At 37.4% G+C, this 25,109-nt stretch overlaps 2 protein-coding genes, 1 long non-coding RNA gene and 2 other non-coding genes across 8 annotated transcripts in view; 2 read left to right on the top strand and 3 right to left on the bottom strand.

Moving 5' to 3' along the window:
- Positions 1-4,288: 4,288 nt before the first annotated feature.
- LOC124304017 (uncharacterized) overlaps positions 4,289-25,109 on the bottom strand; it is a 234,903-nt gene continuing 214,082 nt past the window's right edge. The window contains exons 2-3 of the long non-coding RNA XR_006908043.1: positions 23,340-23,346; positions 4,289-4,324 (exon numbers count right to left, since the gene is read on the bottom strand). This is a non-coding gene — a long non-coding RNA (uncharacterized LOC124304017). The remainder of the gene's footprint in view (positions 4,325-23,339; positions 23,347-25,109) is intronic.
- Positions 5,216-11,688, bottom strand: LOC124304004 (27 kDa hemolymph protein-like). 2 transcript variants are annotated; one of them, XM_046761921.1, is made up of 4 exons: positions 11,616-11,688; positions 7,379-7,852; positions 6,966-7,134; positions 5,216-6,781 (listed from the first exon to the last, which is right to left on the bottom strand). In XM_046761921.1, exons 2-4 carry the CDS (start codon positions 7,794-7,796, stop codon positions 6,565-6,567), a joined length of 804 nt encoding a protein of 267 aa, XP_046617877.1. In that variant the 5' UTR covers positions 7,797-7,852; positions 11,616-11,688; the 3' UTR covers positions 5,216-6,564. The 2 variants fall into 2 exon arrangements, with proteins under 2 accessions (XP_046617877.1, XP_046617875.1); XM_046761919.1 differs by having other exon boundaries at positions 11,337-11,681.
- On the top strand, positions 12,964-13,035 carry Trnad-guc (transfer RNA aspartic acid (anticodon GUC)). The gene has a single exon. It is a non-coding gene; the product is annotated as a tRNA-Asp (tRNA).
- Positions 13,235-13,305, top strand: Trnag-gcc (transfer RNA glycine (anticodon GCC)). Its single transcript has one exon. It is a non-coding gene; the product is annotated as a tRNA-Gly (tRNA).
- On the bottom strand, positions 14,715-23,949 carry LOC124304008 (calcyphosin-like protein). Of its 3 annotated transcripts, none has more exons than XM_046761929.1 (5): positions 23,736-23,949; positions 17,042-17,195; positions 15,739-15,916; positions 15,413-15,622; positions 14,715-15,093 (listed from the first exon to the last, which is right to left on the bottom strand). In XM_046761929.1, exons 2-5 carry the CDS (start codon positions 17,191-17,193, stop codon positions 14,992-14,994), a joined length of 642 nt encoding a protein of 213 aa, XP_046617885.1. In that variant the 5' UTR covers positions 17,194-17,195; positions 23,736-23,949; the 3' UTR covers positions 14,715-14,991. The 3 variants fall into 3 exon arrangements, with proteins under 3 accessions (XP_046617885.1, XP_046617883.1, XP_046617884.1); XM_046761927.1 differs by lacking the exon at positions 23,736-23,949 and adding an exon at positions 20,286-20,340; XM_046761928.1 differs by lacking the exon at positions 23,736-23,949 and adding an exon at positions 20,253-20,271.

Below are 25,109 nucleotides of genomic sequence, written 5' to 3'. Positions count from 1 at the left end.
TTCCGCCTTAGTATAATCCCTGAAAACTTTCCAAAATAATTATCAAATTTTTTGAAATCACTCGTCTTTACCCTATCCATATTTAAACCTATCTAAATAACACTCAAATTCATTTTTGTGAACAAAGAAAGAAACGTTCCCTTCTCGAAATAAAGCATCTTCACGCAAGGATTTCATCTGTTGAAAAGGTTCGGTGATCTCCAAATACCTTGATTTTCAAAAGTAGCTCCAGAAAAAGTTTCTATCGTTATTTTGTTGAGCGTTTGCGTATATATAACAATCGGTCTTGAAGTGCGTTTGCGGCAAAAGTACTCGATTCAACGATGACCTTTCCTAACGCGCATATACATAATCAGTTTTTCGTGCGGTTGACTTCAGTAGAAAAACGATTCGCGCGGTTCCAACGACCACGAAGTTCTTCTATGTAACCCGGTAAAAAAATATTGTATTCTATTTCTATTGTATTTCTTCGCCGCTCTATTTAGGGACTTCCAATAAAGTGTCAAACATCATTATTTATCAAAAGATCTCAGAAATTATTGATTCCGGGTTTTGCTCTGATTGTAGCAGTTTTTTTCGTCAAAATTAGCATCGTATTTGGTGTAGTTTGTTGTCTGCACAATGCTGGAGATGAAAGAAAAAATGGGCAAATCAATTAGTCGAAATGTAAAAATGAGTTGACCGAAATCCTCGAAAAAAAAGAACACGTTTTTCTCCGTGTTGGTTTTTTTTTTCTCGTTTTCCTGCGGTACATCGAACGACAAGAACCAGGATTAAAACTAAATTATGTATCGACTTACCAATGCAGATCAGAAGGGGTATGAAAATCGTGTGGATTCCCATGCTGGCGGTAATAGAACCGGTGAAAAATAGAGGGAAATTAAAAACAATGAAAATCAGACACGCCCCGTAACAAATTTCAGATCACGTTACTGCGAAAATGTATTTAAAAATAAATACTGGAATGAGGTTTAAGCCGGTTTCAGAACCATGCTCCCACTAAAGGCGCGTGTTCAACATACAAGGGGCATTCCTAGCCAATTAGACCTGGGTTTGACCCTTGCGATCTCTTCGGTTTGGGGCCGTGATTTTTCATACGATTATTTAGACTTTTGGAAGTATTCCGTTGCTGTTGTTGTTGTTGTTTTTTAATGGATTTTAATTATCTAAAATTATTAACCCTTACTTGCCGCACTTCTGTAGAATCACGTACATCACAGCGAGAAAATATTTTTATGAAGTGTTATAAACTACTGAAGATTTTTACTTGAAATTTTTTTTTGTAACGTATTGAAAGTTTACTTCAAAGGATCATGTGATTAGTACAGGCAGAAATTAAATTTAAGTTTACTAAAAAAAAAAAAAAAATGCAAAAGAAAGAAAAAAGAAAATAAACTATTTTTATAAAAAATGCAGAATTATTTTACTTTTTGACATTAAGGACTCAAATTTTAGCCGATCCGTTCAGGTACTTAAAATGAAGGGAAAAAAACCTGAAGTGGTCTACACCCCTAGGTGGCAAGTAAGGGTTAAAAACGAACATATTGATCGACACAATTTATTTATGTAAAATAATTCGAAAAAATCATGTTTCGGGTGTTTAAATTTTTCGGCTTTGAGCCAGAGCGGGTTGATGCTCTTTTCTCATTTTTTACCAGCCTGTTTAGAAAAAAACATTGAAAAAAATTTGACAAAAGAGTTAGCTTACTATCAGCAGTTTCATCAAATATTTTCACGTGTAACACCGGCCTTCTAAGAATTACTGCCAAAGTACTCTTTCATTGCTTGTTATTTTTTATTTTTCAATTTTCAAACTTTACATTAACATATTACCATTGATTTACCTTATATATGTGATAATTTAATTCTTTGACGTTCTGTGTCTCTTCAATCGTCACATAATATGAAATCTTTTCGTAAGTCTTACCTCGCCTGACCTGAAATATAAAACGCTGAAGCCAAATCAAACGTTATATTATTCCTAATTGTATGGAATCATTGTTTGTATTTCGTACTCTTTCAATGTGGTATTATTGACAGCTGAGGTTATTTATCCAACATTTCAATAGATTAAAAATGAAGAAATTAAAAAAACCAAAGCTAGTCACTCGTGAACACACCGCATGGTATTTCAAACTATAGGAAGAGCAAACCTAGGATGTTGCAACTGACCGATCTAATCTTGCACTCATTGAATTTGTTGTACTGTTTCCTGAAATCGTCTTCTCTTCTGATTCCTTATTGTTAGAGCATCTTGAGCTTCTCAGCTTGTAAAAACAACAAGGTCAATCGTTCAGCTCACGATTTCAGGGTAAACGGCACGCGTCTGCATGTAAAGATTGAGGAATGAATCGGTCCTCTGTAAATGTGAACTATGACATTTGCAGCCCATTTTAATTACGTCTTGCGTGCTAACAGACCGCACAAAAAAGCGAATTACACACTAAACGTGGGCACATATGTGATGTATTAAATGTGCGAATACTCGCAATCAACGACTCGTTAGGTCTACCGGCGCTTGACATTCCTCATTGATCGACGGTCCGTATAATTTTTAATATGATCGTCGCCGCCCGACTAGCGGCTCTTTCATTTTTTCGAAATTTCTCACGACGTCATGATATTCGATCTCCGTGCTATTAATGCGGAAGACATTCAGGACATCAGGATTGAAAGTCAAAGTAACAAAGTTATCATCGTTGAGCCCCAAGATTACTGTGAAGAAAACTCATTTTCATAACAGCGCAATTATAAACAAACCATCGCACCCGGGTTGAAAATTGTTGCTGTGAGTAGTACCTAAGTATATTTTACAGGTACTGTTTTACATGCGTTGTACAAAATGCTGTCCTAAGATCTGAACAATTCGATTTTGTTTCTGTTAGTACAAGTATACAAATAATATTCTGGTTCTGGCAAACAGCGTCCTTTATTGGTTTTGTGTAAGGCTGGTACATTCTCGAACTTTCTCGCTGGTAAATAATCTCGTTGCAATTTCGCGGTCACGATGCGCTGAATTCTAGTCGTAGTTTACTTCTTAAATATTCTTACTATCCTGTTCATTACAAAGTCTATATATTAAGATTGTCATATCAGTTACTTGTCGTTTTGTTAGTTTTATAGCGTGTAAATACATAAAATTGCATATGTATTATAATTGATTACTGTCATTATTCACCTGGAGTACAATAGTGATTGTTTATGAGACATAGTTACTATTTGCTTAACATTATTAGGATCGCGCTGCTGTGAATATTCTTAGGTGTTTGTGTTATCTTAATCGATTTAGACTATTGAACAATTTCATAATTTGTAGTTTCAGAGCAGGTTTACATGTGTGCTTTCGTATATAATTCTCTTCTGTAATTATTAATTCTTATATTGATATAAATCGGCTTGGAAGCTTCTAGAACGTTTTTCTTATGTTTGTTGGTTGCCTGTTACTGGGCGTTGCCACGTATGCGTCTTTGAGTTAATTGCGAGTTGATTTACCTTCAATCGTTTCGTCGTTAAGTTTCCTAATGTGTTCTCTAGATGGAGCTCTGTATGGCTCCACATTGGAGATCTGCATCGCCTTCAAAACGCTGCGCGTGTTGCCTACAATACGGCGTTACGGTAGAAAGTATAATTCATGCTGGATAATTAGTATTCACGGTTTTGAAGGTTTTGCACTCTCTGGTTTTATGGATTATTGCAGCAGTGCTATCTTTACATTATATTGGTTATACATTTATCTAGGGTTTTACACTCTTTTATACTCCAGGCTATATGGTATAGCGTAAGTTGCTTATAGTCGATCTTCGTTGTTGGTAGTGTAGCTCTCAGCTCCGAATGCACAAATGGCATTGTCGAGAGTTATATAATAATTGGATATAATGGTGTTAGTTAATTATGGTGTTAATATGATAGTGATATATAATAACGTGTAATAATATTATAGCTCTTCGTCGTGCGAAGAACTCGTAACATGGTTTTTAAGCTTTGGTTAGTGAATGTCATAGTTATTTCCATCTACGGATATTCCAAATAGTTAGACAGTTGTTTTAGTACCTTACGGTTACAAGATTCTCGTACTTCGAGTTTGGTTAGTTGATAAAAGTGACATGCAGTAATAATAGTCGATAAAACATACGGACGTTCCGGTCGGATGTTACAATGCCGCTCATATTTACGAATATTATAATTATTATAATTTTGTCACTACATCACTGTATTACTATATTTAGAGGGTCAGAACGTCCTGAGCGACGCTGGTGATAAAACCGTGCACTATTAAATCTCGGAGTTTCTCTCCGCCTTAGAGATTGGACTCCTGTACTCTAGTCTTCACGGTTCGAGACAAACATTGTTAGTGAGATCTCGAAGGTCGAGTAACCTATTCGAGTTGAATTCGAGAGAATTTCCTTGTCCACAAGCCGATATGCCAATAGATATCTTAATTTTACAATTAATTTGGAATTAATGGATTTTTATTCAATCCTCTTATAAAATTCATTTCTTCCACATTGATGCGAGCAGTCATACGCACATTTTGTAACGAAGGTACCTTTTCGCCCTGCGGTATATTTAAAGAAGAGAATCTTGACCCTTCAAGATGAAAGCATTATCAGAGAAGCCATTTATTCTCTCGCAACCCAGTGTTACAATATTACCAACAACATTTAAGTTCTTATCAGCGCATGAACTATGACGAACCACTGGTTTCATACCATCAATGTTCACGTCGCAAAGCCATGATGATTATTGTCTTCGCAACACTAATTTGGACAAGCAATTTATGACGTTTATAATCCGGAGAAAAGTCGGTGATTGACGAAAAATGCAAATATTCTAAAAAAGTCTTCTTTACTTAAATACAACCTGATTGATGCATTGACTTGCCATAAGTCAGAACGGGACATACGAGAAAAATGAAAGAAAAAAAATAATAATTAGAAAGAATTTTGTTATAATTCTCATGTATAATAAATATGATCGTATCAAATAACATAGCGTGTATTGCCTGCTATTTCGACATCATACTTTTTCCCACACGCACGCTGCATGTGATATTTGATAGCTATGGAGGCGAATAACGAAGCTTACTGAATTTTCATCAATTTCAAAATCGCGAAATAACTTTTTTCCTAAGCATGAACCGTTACGATAATGTTATTTATAACTTCAATGTGGTAACAGATTCTAGTTCTTAAATGATTGAAAACAGTCAGAGGAATAACGAATTACAGCAATTTTATTTCCTTAATTCTATACAGATTTTCATGGATAAAAATTTACAAAACTTTATATTCACGCACAAAACAATAATCATTCTAGAGATCAAGACATTCTGTCCCCTCTTTTTCAGTTCATGTGGTATTTTGAAATGGTGTAAGTAACAATTGCAAATTTACAGTATTTTTAACCGTTAGATATTTGTTGATTAAAATGTTGTATACAGCAAACAACTGTAACAACATGTTTACGTTTCAGAATATCTCCAATCCATACAAATGTACAACATACGTGAAATTTTCAGCATTTTCAATCACTGCTTGCTTCACAAGCGTTTTACACTTTACAACACTGTGAAATATGGCTCTTACTTTTGTACAAATCTTGAATTCACTTGAATGATATAAAGAGACTTTTGTATTCGGCTTACGAGTACAGCCACATTTGCATTTAGAAAAGAACACAAGTGAGGAGGGGATTAGAAAGTAACTGAAAACAATTGTTTTGGCTTATTATAAGTGTATTTCTTAAAATTTCATCAATTGATAGTATAGGATCGCATATCATACTTGATTTATCGTTCAAAATTAAAAGTGAAATGATAAAAGTATCTATCGAACGCAAACCACCTTGTGAAAAATGTAATGTGCCGTGTAGTAGTATAATTAAATCAGTAAAAAAAAACAATGATGTAACTATGTACAAACCTTCAAGTCCGATGCTGATTTTCATTTTATAGTCAGTTAAAAATGGTAATGACATTTAAACCTTATCATCTATTTTACAGATACAATATAATTCTAAAAATTTGTTAGTTTACCATTGTACAATCGCGGAATAACTCCTGACATAGGAATATCGGTTTACTGTAGTCACTTTCTGAAAAAGGCACAATCGAAACGTCCAATGGAAACACAACATTTTTACTGCTTCTATCATCTGCGAAGGAAAAACTCATACCAATGCAAATAGCGATGTAATTTCGTAATTTCTCTCTACCGTGTTTATTGGTAAATAATACACGAATCTGAATCGATAAATGTTTTCTCTTCGTTACCTTTTCGTCACACCCTATTCAGAAGCGGCTAGTATCAAGGTTTTCAAACGAATTCGATTCATTGAACAAAAAAAAATATCTGAACGACAACTTGAGAGCACCGCTCCATAACGGTGAAGATTTTTATAATCCATCGTGCTCTCGGTCTACGTGTACTGATGCACATATTTCCACTTAATCACTCAGAATTCATTGATTCCAGTGGCTGGTCACACGTTACATAGTCCAGAAACTTTGTTTCTTATTACGGAAAATAAATAATTTTCATCTTCATCTTCTTCCTAGACCTTTTCTTAGACGTATTTCGAAAACATTGCCATCGCGAGAGTCAGTGATAAAACGTTGACCAAGCTGCTGGATGCACCGTTTAGACTGTTTGATACTGGTGCAGGATTGCACGGTGTACTTCTCATGGCAAAATTCACCAGTGAATCAAACACATTTGCCGGGGTTGGGTCTCTGCACTCCTCCAACACTCTCACGGTGCAGTTTTGAAACTTTTCTATGTCCCTATGGAGTAAAAAATAATCTTAAAACAATCTATCTCGCATACTTTATCAGTGCAAAACCACAAACATCTCTCGAATTGGGCAATTTGCAGAGTCAATTGCTTCGAGTAGCGCTGTAACTTGCGCTAACTAAGAGAGATCTTCTCAGCAAGCTTTATCACACTGTTTGAATAAAATTTACTTACCTGCATTTGTCAGCATCGAGGATTAGCAAAGGAATACTATCTAGAGGAGAAAGCCCTGTTTGATTAAGGTTGGCTATAGACAAATGGGTCTTGAGGGTATCATTTGCACACTTTTCAATAGCCTGTCGTGAGTTGTTGAAACATTCTCTGCCGCCAGCAGCTAAAAACACTGAAATGAAAGAAAAGCTAAATATTAGAAAATTTCTGAAACTGCCAAATGAAATCTGAATATGTACGAAGGAAGTAAGACTCTTTTAGAATTCCATTCGACTCGATAATATGAATTTCGTTTTTAAACTCAGGATCAAACAACGGTTTGAATAAGTTCGTTTCATTCCCCACATAAAAAAAAGTCATCGATATAGACAATTTAATTGTAACTCCTAATCAGATGATATCATATATATACTGACTGGCAATGCGGTCGCCCTCGTTATCGCAAATGAATCCCAGCAGCGCGTCCGTCACATTGTGAAACATGTTGATACTCTGACGTTCCTCTGCTTCTAGGCAAGGCTTCGTCAGGTTTGACGCCTGAGTAACGCATGCTTTCAAGTCTGGAATCTTTCCGCAATACTTCTTGAACACTACATCAAGATCCCCTTTTGGGGTTGCTTCGGCCATCTCAGCTTCCAGCTGGGTAACGTTTATCAGAGGTCTAACGCACTCCATTAGATTCTGCGTTGCCCCTTTGGCAGTATCATATGCTTCGGGGCCTCCATTTTTATTGCACTTATTTTTTATCAGCTCCTCCGCTTTCTCAGTGTTTACATCAGAGGCGTTGAAATTTGCCAACCCTGGAATACTATTCAGCGCCGGTACTTTTTTCATGATCTCCTCTTTGCTCGGAATTGTTTGTTCCTGAGCAATGCTGAAGCTCAAGAGACCTGCAAAAAGACAAAAACAACTCCTTAAAATCGTTATGCGTTATAAAAAAACGGCGCTGAAAAAACGAGACAAGTTTTTCATCGAATCATTGCAAAAACTATAAAAGAGAACGCGTCGTTGTCTTGCTCAATTTCATAAAACAATGTAAAATTTTAGAGCGCAGGAAAGAAAGCCTATCTTATATTTGTCTGCAAAAATAAAGTACACTCGTAAATTTTACTTAAATCGATTTTGGTGTAATCAAACGAGCTCTTTCTCATTACATCAAGTTGATTTTCTTTTCAGTTTTTACGATACGTCGATATTAACAATGAATATGATTGACCCATTAGAAAAAAAAACGAATTCACACGGACAAATCTGCTTATCGTTTTCGATATTTGACCGCAGATGTATATCATATTGATTTTGAAAACTGTACCAGCATTTACTTAATAAGCAAAAATTGAAAACTATCCTTTGCTTTGACATTCGATTTTCATTTAAAAATTAAATACCTATTGTAAATGCGAGTTATACATATATTGTTAAGAAATTGAAGATTCAAGAAATAGTTATAAAGATTTCAAATCAAACTGATATGTAATGCGTCACATTAGCATGAGCAATTCCAGTTAAATTCTTCAGTAGAATCTGGTTGTATTTTTATCCCGTTTGAAATACTGACTGGCCGCGAAAAAACGACCAAGATCGGGGAAAAAAACAGCTTGCCATAACCGAATCACCTTGAAAAAACGGACGCGTTTAAATTTCTTGTACGTTCGATAAAACTGGTTTTGGAGGTACAAAGACAATTTAATTGAATATGCTTACGTGTTATACCCGAAAACAACGCGCACGTCAACTGATTAAATTTCACTCCGTCTATAATATAGCGATTCCAAAATTATGCGGTTACGTAAAATGCGATATATATATTTAAAGGAAAATCAATGGAATTTTAATATATAAATGAAATAACAATTCGTGTGCACGCGAAAATTTTTGTTCGTCAATTATTTCTTGATAATTAATTTCTATAAACATACGCATAAATATTTTCTTGCCAATGACAAAGTATCTTTGACTGATTCATTCATCGGAAATGAAATCATGAGTTTGTTGATTTATGAGGATAAAGTTAATAACATTAACGTAACGAAACATCAGGAGGGAAACTGTGGAAAAATCATTATTACGCTGTTTTATAATGACATTCAACGAGTTGGTTTTACAAAATATGAATATATTTTCATTGTCATAGTTTACCAAACAGACATTGCTTACGGTGTGAAGTAACGATTTTTCCGAAACATACAGTATTGTTACAGTAACGTTACTAACTTCATACTAATGTTAATTTCAATTTCCATAAGCACGGCGTAACAACGTACAGGACATATTTAAAGACCGCGTAAATCACTCCACGTGAAGAATAAATTTATTCGCGTGTCCGTGTAAGAAAAAAAGACGATTAATTATCGCTGTTTTTCATCAAAAATTCCATGACGCAATATCTACAATAATAACTACAACCTACCTTCCTAAAACATAAACGAAATTACTTCGAGATAAACGAGAAATATGAGTATTTTGAAAATGAACAACTTCAAAAGGGACTGTTATTTATTTAAATCCGGTTTGAAGCCATGCTAATTATTATTTAAAGCTTGATTTCCGACCTCGAAGCCATGCTTCCGACAGTCAATAATCGTCAGTAAAAAATTATGCGGCTTTACGGAAGCGTATTTCGACAAATTATGGAAACTCGAATATAACTGTGCACAAAAATTGTTTAAAACATACATCCAGAGACTGCGATAATTATCGCACGTGAACGGGAAGCAATTAGTCGAATTCAAACAATAAAATCAGCCCTCGTTGCCCGAAAGAAACGGGTTACTTCATTTCATCCGGGTCACTATCTATTCGGTATTCCAAATGACGACATTCTTATCGAACATCGAGTTCCAAGTACGCGTGCCCCAGACTTTGAACTCTGACAATAAATTGCCTGCATCTGACACGCGTTTGAAACTTGATCGTATCGAGATATGAAAGAGAATTTGTTAGTCACTGAGCGTTGTGACGAGCTTTGTAATGCGTTGTACACATTCTAGATTACCAGAGTCACGTGATGTTTTTACAGTGCGATGGTAAGGCAGTATCAACTACACATGTTTATAAAGACCGTACCCATAACTCAGGACAGAAAAACAAAGGAATACTCAACGGAGGAATGTATGCATTACGCGATTCAATTTTCCGGTTGATATCGGTTGTTCGATGGAACTTCATGCGTCGCAAACTCTTGATTTGCAGTACAACGTATCATGCATGTACTAAGTGATCAGCGGCAATGACATTCCATGAAAATTTTCTGTCACGCGCTTTCTCCTTTTCTACAAGCAAGAAAAAAATTTTAGACATAGTTGATAAATAGATGTCTACCGATCTTTTGGGCGCAACACTATCGATCAGGTTAACTTCGAAACCGTGATTTTGCGATTAGTTCGGTTGTGCCTCATCGAGCAGAATGCATATCCGAAGTCATTGAATTCTAAAAGGGGGTTCAGGTTTTTTGTTCCAAGAAATTGACGAATAATTTAATAACAGTGAAATTGGAAATCAAAGTTTTCGATTTTTCATACTTTCGACAACGTTGACAGGACGCCTGATTTATTCGCGTAAAGTACAAAAGTCGGTTATCGGAAATTGCCGAAAGTCCCGGCCGGTAAGACCGACAGAATTCTGAATATTAATTCTCGAATTCCAACTTGCAGACAAATCGCGGATTGTACTAATTAATTTAAATTTGACTCTCGACAGTTGTAACAGACTGCTAGCCAGCCTCGTGGACTTTCACGTGCGGGTAAGGATTGCTAAAGGGCATTAGAAAAAAATGCAGATTCTACTATGCCGACTCGATTTTACATTGGGATCAGATAAGACGTGTCGGTAAGTGCAGGGTAGTAGTTACCACTAATAATAACCCACGGCTAGGCAGTCCTTACCGTGCCTGCAAGTTTTATTTGCCACTTTAGGGAAACAAGATGTTTCCTGTACGAAGCTGCCGATTAGCTGATTTTTGGATATCGACCAATCATAGGCGTGTTTCACTGTTCTTTCGTAGTCGAAAGGAGGCAAATAAAACACACCCTATATCTTCAGTCAATGCTCTTAATGCGAAAGAGCAACGCGCCACGCTTGACGAGTGTGTTACACCGGTTACACCGCGCGCACAGGTGTGGAACTTGCGTAGCCAATGCTCGAACGTGCTGTGGACATAACCTCGTAACAGGACGGCGATAATCGCTCGTATGTTGATTTCTCGTTCCTGCGTGTCGTTTATTATCGTCGACTCCGACCTCGCTAACCCCGCTCAATTGTTTCGATAGTAATGGGCGTAATGTATAGGAGTAAACAGATGAACCCTCGCGCATAAGCGTAACAAAAGCAACTAGCCGTGACCATGTATTATAACTTCCGTGACGTATAAATTACCTGCGACCAGAACGCATATTAAAGTAGTGAAGTTCCTCATTTTTGGCAGTTGATCAATTTACTCTTGCAACGTTATCACAAGTAACTCGAATATTCGTGCCAGCGACGTTACGGGAGTCAGATTTTCACGCGCGAATTACAACGCGAAGGACCACTAGAGAGATTAACTTCAAAGCTATCACTGCATCTTTGCGTCGAAAATTAGAAACACAAATCCTCCACGATTTTTCCCTGTCTCGTTATATTACGAATATCCGTTTGCACACTTGTGTATTATACCACGATCAGCAGCTTCAACATCCACACTCAAAACGTTCTATCGCCAACCACCGACTGCCTGACTCAGCGCGTGCGTCTCGCTCTTATAACTTCGCAATCTCTCCTACCCAGGAGCCACTGCAGTAAATGACTGCACTCCCCCTCTCCTGTGATGAACGAAGCGCGATCGCTCTTCTCTCCGCTTGATCAATCGCTCTCTCATTTTCAATGTTTTTTCTTGAGCCTTTCAAGTACGATTGTTTGGTTTTGATTCGTTTTTTTTTTTTGTTATTATTGTTATTCACGAACCTGTAACCATCGGTGGAATCCAGTCAGAGCCAAGGGCCTCTGATACTAAATGTTGGTATTTCCTGGCCTCCTCTTTTCCGAATGCAATGAAGAGGATTTTTTTCCGACAATTCCACGTCTAATCGTAAAATAATTGACCGAATATTTTTTATAATCGATCGAAAACTTTTTTTACGTTGGTTATACGTAAAGAAAAAAGAGAGAATACGTACAAAATTAATCGTCCGAAATGATGTTTTTTTTTTTTTTCAAAGATTGCAAATAATTTCATGAAGTTGACAAGTGACCGCGACGTTTAACCAAGCATTTGAGTTAATCAACAGTAATATTTAATGTATTTGTATATGTACGGTTTCATTCGTTTTAAATAGCGATGAACAAACGCGAATTTTTCGAAGCGGTGGGAAGAGACGTTTTTAAAAAAACTCAAGTGGCTCAAAATGTAAGGAATTTGAGTCGACAAAAGCTACTGAAATATTTTTTACTCGGAATTAGGTCATTTTAAACATTGAACAATACTTGAATAAATATATGAATAATTTTTTCTTCCGCTACTATGAAAAGTGCCAAATTTGGTGATAAAAATTATTTAGACATTGTAAGTACTTGTAACAATTCGAATATCTTCCTTTTTCAGTAAATTCATTAATTTGTACGAAATTCAGTTTCTTCTCACCGCTGCAAAATGTGCATTCGTTCATCGCGCCAAATGATGACTAAAATCGGGTATATTAATCGTTAAGTTTCGACACTACGCTCACTGTTTAACGATATTCAACACATATTCTATCATTCTCGAAAAATAAAATCGACATTTCGATTTGTTTATTCAATACGAGGTTGAAAAACTTCCAAATCTGTCACGTTTGATGTTGAACCGGTTACTCTCGTCTATAATTTACTTTAACCAACATCATTTCAAGTATCAATTCAAGTCAAATGCTCTCAGCTTTTTATGTGACAAAAATATTCGTCGCTACGCTGAACCAACGGTCATATTTGTCGTACCTATCGCACCACGCTTTCCTTTCATGACCGATCAAAATTTACGTATCTCAAGTCCTCGGTAGTATAGTGGTAAGTATCCCCGCCTGTCACGCGGGAGACCGGGGTTCGATTCCCCGCCGGGGAGGATAATTTTTTTTCCACTTCTTCGAGATATTCGCAAACCATTCCAATTCTCATCGATATCAACGTAAAATTTTTCGTTTGCAAATTTTGCAATATATTTATATAGGTATATCATGTGTTTGTGTGTGTGTGCCTAAATCTGGTTAAATGCGACAGATTATGCTCATTATTATATAAAATACATACACATTGAACGTACAGCATCGGTGGTTCAGTGGTAGAATGCTCGCCTGCCACGCGGGCGGCCCGGGTTCGATTCCCGGCCGATGCAAGTTTTTTTTCATCTTTCTTCTCGGTCTGATCCATAATCATACAGAAGAAATTCGATTCCTGTAATGTAGACGTGTACAAAACCAAGCACTGTCGAAAAATTCATAGTGTTGACAAAAGTCCACACCGATTAATGTCAAATTAAACATCATCGTAGTAAATCGTTCGATTCTTAACACCAAGTGGTCTTAAAATCAACACCAAAATAGTGAGGACTTTTATAGAATAATTTTGGTGTTACATGTAACATCGCATTTCTAACAGTGCGTTCAAGGAAATGCACGAACGGAATAAACCAACCTGCAGTTTGGATTTATCACGCAGTAATCACGGCTACAATTTATTATCTAAGGCATACATCATTTGACAATCTTTTTCGACCATTATCATGTACAGATTACCTCCAGCTAAGTATATCGGTATGCAATAATTACTGCACGCAACGCGAATGACGCAAGAGAACCGTGATTATGCAGTACGTTCTATCAATACAAAACGACCTGCTGCAACTGCGGCAGACGGCGAAGCAAAGGTTAATTATTACTTGTTTTTTTTTTGAATTCGTTATCGTCGATGAGCAGGGAGAATAAAATTGTGGATTAAAAAATGATGATCAAGAAACAACGACGGGAGAACGGGAATCGAAACGTTTAAGTTACTCGCCATTGACCGAAATTTAGTCTCGTAATTGACTAATCTAAATTGCTCTTGATGACCTGCATTTGGACTGTTGCAATTATAACGAAAGCCACGATTTCTAAAGCTATTGAAATTAGAAGTGAGTTACGAAATTCTGATTCTCTCCCGAAGTATATATATATGCAATAGTAAATTGTTTAATTACTGCAATATTGCCTTGATTCTGTATCGTAAAGTCCTCGAATCTGCAATCCGCATTATAAGATCAAGTATCAACAAGGCAAGAAACGTTTTGTTTCTGTTCACTCGTCATCTGTTTTTATAAATTTACCTGTGTTTTTCTTTTTCTTCCGTTTTTCTTGATTCATTCAACCGTTTTCCGTTAAATTCTAACGCTGCGTCAAACACAGGACTTGCTGTATTTTATGTTATTGTATGCATTTGTAATACGTAGAGGTGTTGACACACAAAAGATAACTTCAACATAGATGAGTGATAAAGCGAGTGCTGGGATGCGTGATACACGTACCTAACTTAGTTACTCATACTTAGAAGGCGTCAAAGAGGATACAGTATGTAATTTGTATATGTAGCCTTGATTGCAGCGCCTCGACGTCGACAGAATTTTTTAACTCGAAACGCAACGTTATACGCCAAGTGAAAAATGAAAATTATTGTTCGATTCACCGCGATTGGATGTTTGATATTATGTAGTTGAAACTACATAAACGTCGTTTAAGTAAATAGTACTAATGAGTAAAACGAAAAGTATAAATTATGAATACATATTTTATTCCACTTTATACGCAGTAAACAAGTATAATAATAAAAATAATAACATGCCGGTAAATATGTAATCACAGGTTAGTCTAGACTTTTGGAGGTAATTAATAATAACACAACCTAGCTCCGGGGTATTATTATATGAAAAAGTGTCTTTTTCTTTTGACATATTGTAATAATTTACGAACAGAACATTTGATACAGCAACTCACAAATGCGTGTATAAAATGATTGTGTCTTTTGCAGATATATAGATATATAGGATCTATAATTTGTACGCTTGACGCATCATCAGATCGAAGTATGCATCGTGGTCGATACTGGCGCTGATCGCGCTGTAGTAATTCATAAACTCCTCTTCGGTAACCTGAAAATTCAGAATCTATAAACTCGTGATCATTCGTTTATCTATACAGAGAAAGGTCCCAAATCGCGCCGATCTTAATCGAGAAGTGGATACATTTACATGCTAATGTGATCAAGGTTTAATCTTCGTTGCGGCGTAACTTCCTTGCAATCGACACAGTTTGGCAAAGCGTAAGGAACAAGGAAATATCATAAAAATATCAAAGATCTAAGAGGCATCATGGAAGTATCAGAATTAATAGAAGGAAGTGTACGATGTACAAGGACTTCCGTGATTTCTAATAAGGAAAGAATTGAGTTGAAAAAAAAAAATGACTCACGACTCCATTCTTAGTCGCGTCTTGTTCAAAGTTCTCGAGAAACTTGTTGAGAATGCTTTCCTCGGACTCCTCGCCGCTCATGTAACGTGGATGAGATTTCACGTTGTAAACACCCTTCAAGTCCTCCACCGTTATCTTTCCATCTCCGGTTTTGTCCAACTTCTTGAATGCCTGCTCGACAACCTTCTTGCGCGAGTCGTTCATGTGCGGCTGAAAAAATTCAAAAAGCTTGTGAACTTTTCGAATTACAGCCCCGTAAAATAATCCCATAAATCGTAGGTTTAATTAACGACTTAGACAGCGAAACGGATGTATCAATTTCTCACCCTGACTGCCACAAGAAATTCCGTAACGTTGACCCCGCCGCTTCCATCGGTATCGAGAGCCTTGAACATCTCCGCTATTTCTGCGTCCGATAAATCAAGCCCAGTTTCGCGAATTCCATTGCTGAGTTCCTCCAGGCTCAGTTGTTTGTTTCCGTCGTCGTCCATTCGTCGAAAGCATCTGGAAGGTGCCGAAATAGTTATATGTGATTTGTTTGGAATGAAATCAGAGCGCACGAAACTGATTCGTCATCGGGCGTCATGCAATCAATGGTGCAGCGATGTCGTCATAACTACGAGGGCAAGTTAAATACGGACACAATGGCCTGCCGCTGCTGCAGCCTCGTCACCAATTGCAAATCGCTTAATCGCAATGGAAAAACAATTATTACCTAACGAGTATAAATACAGTATTCTGGCCATTATTGGGAAAGTTTTCTTCCACCCGATTCAGATATAATAAAACTTCAGAATAGCGACAAGGACCCGTTCAAATACGCAGACTTTCAATACTTTGGCCTGAATATTCTTGCTCGTAGGTTTTTTAGGGTCACTGGTCACGAATCTCAAGTCAGAATTTGATAATTTCTAAATCCAAGATGGCGGATCCAATATGACTGATGAAAAATCGAATAAACTATCAAAATTCGACGATTTTGGCCGAAAATTAGATTTTTCAATATTCTAATAGTCGTACGAAGTTGTAAGTAAATTGTGACAAGGCAGCTGGGACATGTAAATTTTTTAGGTAGGACGCTGAGCATCTCAATTGACCCGAAGCGATTGCTGTAACGAGTGCACCATTTATAAAATATTAGTTTGTATAAAATATTTTCAAATCATTACATCCTTAATGTCGTAAGAACAGTGTGTACTGAAATTTCTCAATAATATTTTTTCACCGGCACAACGAACGAGTCATTAAAGTTAATATTGCAGCAGTTAATAATACCCATGTATGGTCATTATTACGTCTAATTATAAGTGTTCAGTAAATCAACCGTCCAAGAACGATCGTCAATTCCACGCTTGACGAGTTGTATTTGAAATGGCTACTAAAATGGACATTCATAAGCTGATCGTAAATGCATTACCAGTGCAATTGATATATATTGAACCCAATTGTGTATAAGTAAACGCGTGATGTGAACGAGTTTTTCGCTTTCGTCAAGAGCGCGAATCAAGATGGCGTGAGAGTAAACCTTATCTACTGGACTTGCGATTAGTGCAGCTGTTAGTGCAGGGCTCTGACAATAAATATACAATATCAGTGGTGCAGGGTGAGTAGATCGGAAATCGAACTCACCTACCCAAACCAAGGATGCCGTTGGCACCCCTGGCCAGGCAGAGCAGACGCAGCTTCTCCAAGATGTCCGTGGTTCCGTGTATGGCCCGTTGGGCCTTGTTCATCATCTCAGCCTCCTGTCTGGTAGCCGCACTCTGCGGTCTGTTGAACATCCCTGGAAACGTCATGCGAACCTGAGTCTGATGACTCACACGAATTCCTCCCCCCTCCGGACTCTTCCATTTTCCGTTTCTCTCTGGCAACTGCACGGCATTTAAAATGCGAAGCGATCGCCTTTCATCGCGCTGATAAAGAGGGAATGAGAATATGCCGTGCGTGCGACAAGCGTGTTCAACTGTGACGCAGTTGACTTCGGTGAACTAACTAGATAACTACATTCCCGGTTGTCTGCAGAGAGAGACGGCGAACGGCGTTTACGAATTACGTAATACAGTGAGTAATAATTTCAAGATCAACCAAGTAGGGCTGTATTATTTGGGCGTCGACAAGAGCCGCTTCGCGCGTGTACCAATTGCCTGGTAACTCGCTTGTGATGTGAAAATTCTATGGCTTAAGAAAATGATGTAGTCTCTTTTTACCGGCCGAGTAAAATGTCACTTATTTTTACTACTATCGAAACCTACGCAGCACTGATACGAAAATACCGCTGTCAGCGCAATTTCACATGCAATACCCAATAAAACTATGAAAGATTTTTTTACCATCGTGTCAAAATAACTCAAGGTAATTCAATTGTAGGAATACAGTTCTGCAGGCATTATTGTTGGGTAAAACAAATTTTTTTTTTCATTGTATTCCACTTAGCATGTAGAATTGCGCTGACTGCGATATTTTCACATTGATGTTAAGCAAAATAAGTGATATTTAACGTGTTCGGTAAGGACATCCTCTTAAGGGAGCATTTACAGGAATTTCAGAAAATTCCTGAGTATTTTAGTTAATTTTTTTCTCATGTAGGAAAATTTTTTTAAATTTTAGTTGTTTTAGGTATGCATTTCTTACATCTTTTAGAGTAAGTTTTTCCATTAGATTCTCATTTAAATGTACTAGGGTGATGCACCGAGTGTAAGCTTAATAGAGTCTAAAAAGACGAAAATTCATTGCTCGCAAGGTTTTTCACTTAATATTCGTAGCTTAACATACGGATTCTTCTGGCACAATCCACTTGCAATTGCCCACAAGTTGTCGTAGGATTTTTTCAATCGCTTCATTTTCAAAGCAAATGTATCATTTTTGAGAATCGTGACAAAAAATTACCCGTTTTTCAACATAATATTTAGGATATCTTACTCCCACGAAAGAATTTAAGCCAAATCCTATGATAATGTGTGAAGAATACTTATAAAAAGCAACGTGTAAAAATTTTACGTGAATCGATCAGAAAGTGTAGGAAAAACCTTACGCGTAAGTTTGAAAAATAAAAAGTGGGTGAAAATGCATTTAAAGTTTAAATTCTCAAAGAGTTGCAGTATGCAGACTCATGAGAACCAAAGGTTTTCACCCCAAACATTTTTTTTAGGGCAAAAATCGATACGGGGATCCATTCAGAGGAGGGGTGAAAATATATAAAAATGTTAAAAACCGAAAATTTATTTTTAGCCTTTAATGCCGCCTTAACAGATGTGCAAATTCAGCTTTGATCGGAGATCAGAATGTGCAGCAGAAAATTATCTCACGGAGATATCATGAAATCGCTCCAGAAGTGATAGATTCTTGTCACAATTTCATGCTCTGATCATATTCTGTGACACAGTAAATAATGACTAAACCTTGAAATATTTGGTATTTGATCCAACAGAGCTGATTAGGTTGTATTATATTCAATATTATTCGGTGTTGATCCGAATGGTAAGAAAGTAAAATCAGTACAGATGTTATTCTACCCTGGTCAGAATTTATCACTAACGAGGACTTTACCTCTATTTTATAGGCATATAATAGAATTCAAATAGTGTTGGATTGACGTTAGAAATTTTTTTTTACGGCTGGAAAGTTTTCGGCTTAACTGTGTTATATCCTTACATCGACGAAAATATTGACTTGCTCGGAAAGAAAAACGATAAACACACAAAGCGTAAAGTCTAATTCCGCGATTCGAAAACCTAGACCAATGTGTCCATGAATTTAGGTGTTTACTGATTCGGTATTTTTTGATTTTACAATTTGGTGTAGTGTTGACAAGTAAAAAAAAAAAAAAAACATATATCAGAGGAATACTCTCTTCCCTTTCCCATGGCAAATTCGTTATTTTGTCTCATCGTTAGCGCCAGTATTGTACAGCTAGTAATTAGGACATAACCAAGTCACGTTTTGAGTCATAAATAATGGCCACGGATACGGTGTAAGGTCCAAGATCGTGACCTGCGCTCTGGCTTGATTCCCGACAGTCTATTGCATATATCGGTGAATATATAATAAATTATTCAACGAATTCTTTTTTATATACAGTCTGGAGGAATGATAGCAGCCGGACGTGTTTCATGGTACTTATATGATCACCATCTGCAAACAGTCCAGGTCAAAGATGTCGCAGGCATGGCTTGCACATCTCATATCTATACGTATGTAGGTATGGTTTCACTGCGGTGAAGTTTTTTATATGTAGTACTACTGGAAAATTTCAACTATATGATCGTTTCCCAAATTTTCAAGAGTTTATACATGAATATTGACCATGCACTCGCTGACATTATACGCGATACACGTGGGCTTATGCGCGTGGGTATTTATTTTCCAAGATCACGGGTAAGATATAAAAAATACGAAATAAAATGAAATACGACATTCTGAACAGGCAATATTTATTTTATAGCGCAGGGTCACATCCATATCAGATTAGCATTGGCTTCAGGGTGATAGCAGATTATTCAACCTACTAAAATAAAACACTCAATCAATGAGTCGAGTGTGCGTGCCTGTGTGTGATCTTCCTTTGAAAGTACAAGCTTAAGGAAGATCAAGAGAATCCGAATTGGTTGGTGTCTATATATTTTTGAACCACGTGACGCGTTATTTATACAACTGGGCAAAATACTGCACGATTCTGGTCGTGAAAAACTTAACAATATAATCTTTCGAGTCTTTAAAGCATTGCAGAAAGTATAAGTATCCGGAGCTACCGTAAAAATGAAGAAAATTGTATTAGTGAAATAAAGAAATTTTGATAAAAATGGTCGACACTGTATCATTACGACATCAATTATATTATTACACATTTACACTGCATCCACGGATGCGAACTCACTCAGCGACGTATTTTTATGTTTAACCCTCCAATTAAACATAATGCCAAGTTTAAAGTTAATTTGTTTTTATCCCTGAGTTCAGCCGAGCTTAACACCCTCAAAATCGCTTAAAAATTATTCCTTTCCTCCCTGTACTAAAACTCCCCGTGAAAGTTTTCAACCTCGCCTGATCATGCCGACACAGTCACTACTGGCCGGTCAGTAGTTCATACCCCCTGTGTCCGTAGTCCTGAACGTGTCTGACACCGCGTTGCTACTACCCCTGATCCATGTGTTATATACGCCGAAACAACGGCGGAAGTATCGGGGGGAAAATTACAGTGGCGTAACCCCTCCAGGGTTCAGGGGGAAGAGGAATTTGTAAGAAAAAAAAAGACATCGTAGTTTGGAACGGTCAAGTTCCAAATATTGGAGACATTTTTTCCTTACATCGTTCTCGAAACATATTTTGAGAAGGAAACTTGGATATTGTAAAAGAGCGAATCGATTGAAATACACGCAACGTTTAATTAAACGTATACGGGAAATCGATCAACCAAAACGTATTCGAAGTTTGCACTTTGAACGACGATATATATCTGATATAATACGCTTATCGTCGGATATTCTATAACTGGCGGATTAATAATGTCTGTAAGGTTCCTCTCGTTAAGCGTGGCTGAGGCCTTGATAACTCGATAATATTATAACATAATTTGTACAAGTGTGGTTTTTGCTCATTTATTCAAAAACTTTTACATCCTCTTTGACAGAAAACAAGAAAAAAACAAATTGACGATTCTTACACGAGTCATCTGACGAATCGCGCGGAAGTCAATGAGGATGATTTATTCAAAACACAGGCGCGCATTCTTAATTTCGAGACACCGGTTTCCTGTTCTATGTTATGTTACGTTATATTATGTATAACCCACCTTATGTAACCAGCCGAATTAATAATCGGCCAATTATACCGCACCATTGTATGCGGGTCACGGCACGTGAATGCGGGCAAGGCTACCGGCGTCTTCTTGGTGTAATAAATTCAACTTCCAACTTTGCGATTTCGTTGCTTTCGGACTTGGGCCTGAAGGAGTGAAGCGGTGGGGTTCTCGGGGGGCAATCGATCAAATTCTATACATTTTTAAAATTGCACGAAAGTTGAACGAGCGTCTGTGAGTTCGGGTCAGCGACCCGTTTCCAACCGACGAGTCGACATGACCGAGGAAATCAATGGATAAGTAATTAATGAAATTTTTATGCCTCATTGCCTTCGCAGTTGCGATAATTTTTCTGATTTTCAATCGCTTGCATGCGGTTGGATGAACTTTCAATTGAGATTTATGAAAATTTCATCAGCAGACGGCAATTTGTTTTGCAATCCTATGATCAGGGCCGTTATACCCAATTCGTATATCCTATGGTCAGGCAATGAACTTCGTTCCTCCGATATAGGTATAGACCCTCATGATCGTCGCTATCTTATCTATAAAGTATTCAAATACGAGCCTTGTACTGTAGATATTTCGCACGTGGGCTTGATGTCGAAACACTTTCGCGGTTTCGTTTCTTCCGATAAATCTGTTTCTACGATAACTCTTTCCTGTTATAAACCGTTTACATTTTAACCTTAGTATAAATATAGCGTACATAACATATTCGAGGCAACGTTACACGGAAAAAAAAATTCTGTTCGGCGAGCTGTATTCTACAGCTCCAGTAACTATACGCACTCTACGGTCTATCTTGTAGTTACAGCAACTATATATTAGTCAGCTCTGATAGCTGCAAGTTGTTCAGCTCTCACAGCTGAATGGTTTTGCTCTAAGAGCTGTAAGTTGCGCTGTGCTCTGGCGCGTTGACATATTTCATAACCTTCAAATTTCATGAGTATGATTTAAATACAGTTGATAGATAATTGTTTAAATAGTCAATTCAAATATGTAAATGACACTGAATAAATAATGATAATAATGATGAAAAATAATACTAATAGCAATATAATTGTACTATTTAATAATAAGCGCTGTGAGCGGAGCCGAAAAATTCTGGTCTAGCTCTTCGAACGAAGCTATTTAGCTGAGAGAGCTGAACAACGTACAGCTATGACAGCTGACTAACAGTCAGTTATACGAACCATGCAGTGCTCTTCCAATAACAGAACGTTTAGTTCGACGAACTGTTTACAAGTAACTATCTAATATTTAGTTCCACGAGCTGAATTTTTTTTTCCGTGTAAACTGAATATCAAAGCCAATTTGGTTTTCTGTTTTACCTGTATTTGAACTCGTTTGAACGCGTTTGAACGAGTTCGTTTCCAACTCTAACATATATAAAATAAGTCGTATTCGAAGGAAAGCTGTGGTCGTGTAATTACAAATTTTTTTGTCTATCGATTTCACGTGTGTCGACGACTATTTTCGCCGTATTATAGTGACAATTTGGGGCGGCACTCCTCCATGTAAAGTGTTATGACTGCTCCTAGAAAATAACGATCGTTGTGTTCGACCTGCGGTCGTGACGTGTGGATGACCAAATATATCCGCGAATATTAGTGAATTTGACAATTAATTATGTCACATGTATAATCGCCGTCTCTGGAAAAGCACACATTGGCACTGAACATATTATTTGTGTTAGATAATTAGTGTTGTTTATGAATTATGTATTGGCAATCCAACGGTTCACAATCTTTCTCGACTTTCAAATGTACACACACACGCTGCCTCAGGGGACTATGGCAACATCACCATGTGTACTAGAACGGTTTATGATGATTAGATTATTTACTCTAGTTCCAATCAGTTGAAAAACAATCGTGTGAAATGCTCCAGATTAATGTGCATATAACAGAATCGAACTACCTGCAGCGTGTGAATGCTGACCTACGCGAAGAATTAGCAGTCGATTTCCAAGACTTTATCAACAAAAACTTATTCCTTGAAAGTATGATCACGTCGATTTGTCGATATGTAACTACCAAACGATTTCACCAATTATCGGTTCGTTGCTGACTTCGATCCCATGTGTACGACCACATAAAGAGTCATACGTACTAAATTATTTATTACTACATACATGCTAGAAAGAATGGAATTAACATCCTATGACAACACTGCTGTAACTACACAAGTGATATAATCTACGTCAGCTCGCTGCAGAGAATAAGCGAAACAATAAACAAACGAAATAAAAAAACGATTATCATATAATAGATTGTTGATTGAATAAAAAACTTGAATATGTATGAACCTACATACATTGTATGTTATACTATGCAGCGGCTTACGAAAAAAGCTAACGACCGACATTGAACTTTGCACTTAAATGTTTATTTCACTCCATGCGAGTATATAAATTTATTACCACCGCTGTAACAGCGTAGATTTTACAATGTTGAAACGATGAAATAAGACATTTGGCCGGTACGCGGTATTATAGCTGTATAACATAGATGCAATATTACTCACCGTTGGAATAATTCTTTGGAAATGACGAAAATCGTGGGAAACTTTTCAGCCCTCGGAACTGCGGCAGCTGATCCCGCGTCTATTGGCGACAGAACGACTGACTAATGACCAAATGCGATATTACCGCATCGACGACAAAAAATTCAGAGGCTTGTCTATCCGGCGTTTGAGAACAAAGTGGAACGATTCGAAATGAAGTTGAAGAAGACCGGAAGGCAAGTGACAGCGTCTGAGGGCTCCCGGTCATAGGTGGTATTATACACATGCGATTGTACATATTGCATGGAGGCATACGTATGTATACACACCCCTATACGACATGCTCCTACATGCATGACACGCGCAGTGCCGTAGCTGATAACTGTAAAATATCCCTCACTCCTTTTTTATTCATACGGTTTGCGGCCAGGGTTGGATACCATAATATGTATCAGCTGATGTGGTCGATTTCGAACCGTTTACCCCCCTTCGTTGTCTTTGTACGTGCATTATGGAGTGATCCGTATATACTGACGTCGGCATTCCGTCGGTTTTATTTCGAGCTAACCGATTTCGGTTCAATTTCGATGCGTCATTTCCTACTGAACTACAATACCAGCTTTTAGAAGCAGAGCATTTGGTGATAATATTATGGCTGGCGACGCTACTTCGGCATCGCTCGTACGCAAGTTTCATTTTTACATGTATTTGGGCATCGGTTTACCACTCACGGACACGTTTGTGGCTTGCAAAGGTGTGTCTGTTCCGTACGATACATGCACGATACGCAATCGGATAGACTTTGCGAAGTGTGAAGCACATGTGCGGCCGTTCTGCGTTCTCCGTTGCGTATGCACGTCCATGACAACCGTTTGTCAAAACACTTCGAGCAAGGCTGATTATACGAGAATCTGCGGGTACACTCTTCGACATAGTCTATCTTGATGTCTGCATGGTTCTCAGGCACAAAACACATACAGTTCGCATTTTTGAAACTCGAACACACGACATGATTGTTAATTGTATTGGTACCGGTAATGTATACGGAAACGTTTTATTTTTCATTTGAATATAAACCTAATATGTTGTATGTATAGAGAGCTAATTAAAGATTCAACTGCGTGCAGGAACTTCATTCTATTGTTATATGAGACTTATACGTTGTATATATCCGCCGGCCCATTGTCAGATCGAGATGTTGGTACAGCAAATAGAGCATGAAGATACTTAATCTGTTTATTACACAACGTAAGCATACTGCCATTGTCGTTCGGAAATATCGTATTTCTTCAACGCCCGGATTACATATAAGTATGACTTTATGTAGTTAATGAATGCATCAAAATATTCTTCACTAGATCCAATTATGTTGGAAGCTTCAGTGATTCCGATTTC

This window comes from Neodiprion virginianus, chromosome 4, assembly GCF_021901495.1.
Source record: "Neodiprion virginianus isolate iyNeoVirg1 chromosome 4, iyNeoVirg1.1, whole genome shotgun sequence".
In the NCBI taxonomy this organism is placed as follows: Eukaryota; Metazoa; Arthropoda; class Insecta; order Hymenoptera; family Diprionidae; genus Neodiprion; species Neodiprion virginianus.
Note: the sequence above shows the minus strand (reverse complement) of the source record. Positions and strands in the feature narration are given on the sequence as shown.

Bases quoted from the DNA above. Each gene is read 5' to 3' on its own strand.
- LOC124304004 (XM_046761919.1), bottom strand. From the start codon at position 11,376: ATGAGGAACTTCACTACTTTAATATGCGTTCTGGTCGCAG. The intron at 7,135-7,378 runs GTCAGTATATAT...CTTTCATTTCAG, and splicing joins CGAGGGCGACCGCATTGCCA to TGTTTTTAGCTGCTGGCGGC. The intron at 6,782-6,965 runs GTAAGTAAATTT...TTTACTCCATAG, and splicing joins CTCGATGCTGACAAATGCAG to GGACATAGAAAAGTTTCAAA.
- LOC124304008 (XM_046761927.1), bottom strand. From the start codon at position 20,325: ATGTTTAATTGGAGGGTTAAACATAAAAATACGTCGCTGA. The intron at 17,196-20,285 runs GTGAGTTCGCAT...TGACGTTTCCAG, and splicing joins ACATAAAAATACGTCGCTGA to GGATGTTCAACAGACCGCAG. The intron at 15,623-15,738 runs GTGAGAAATTGA...GAATTTTTTCAG, and splicing joins AATTTCTTGTGGCAGTCAGG to CCGCACATGAACGACTCGCG.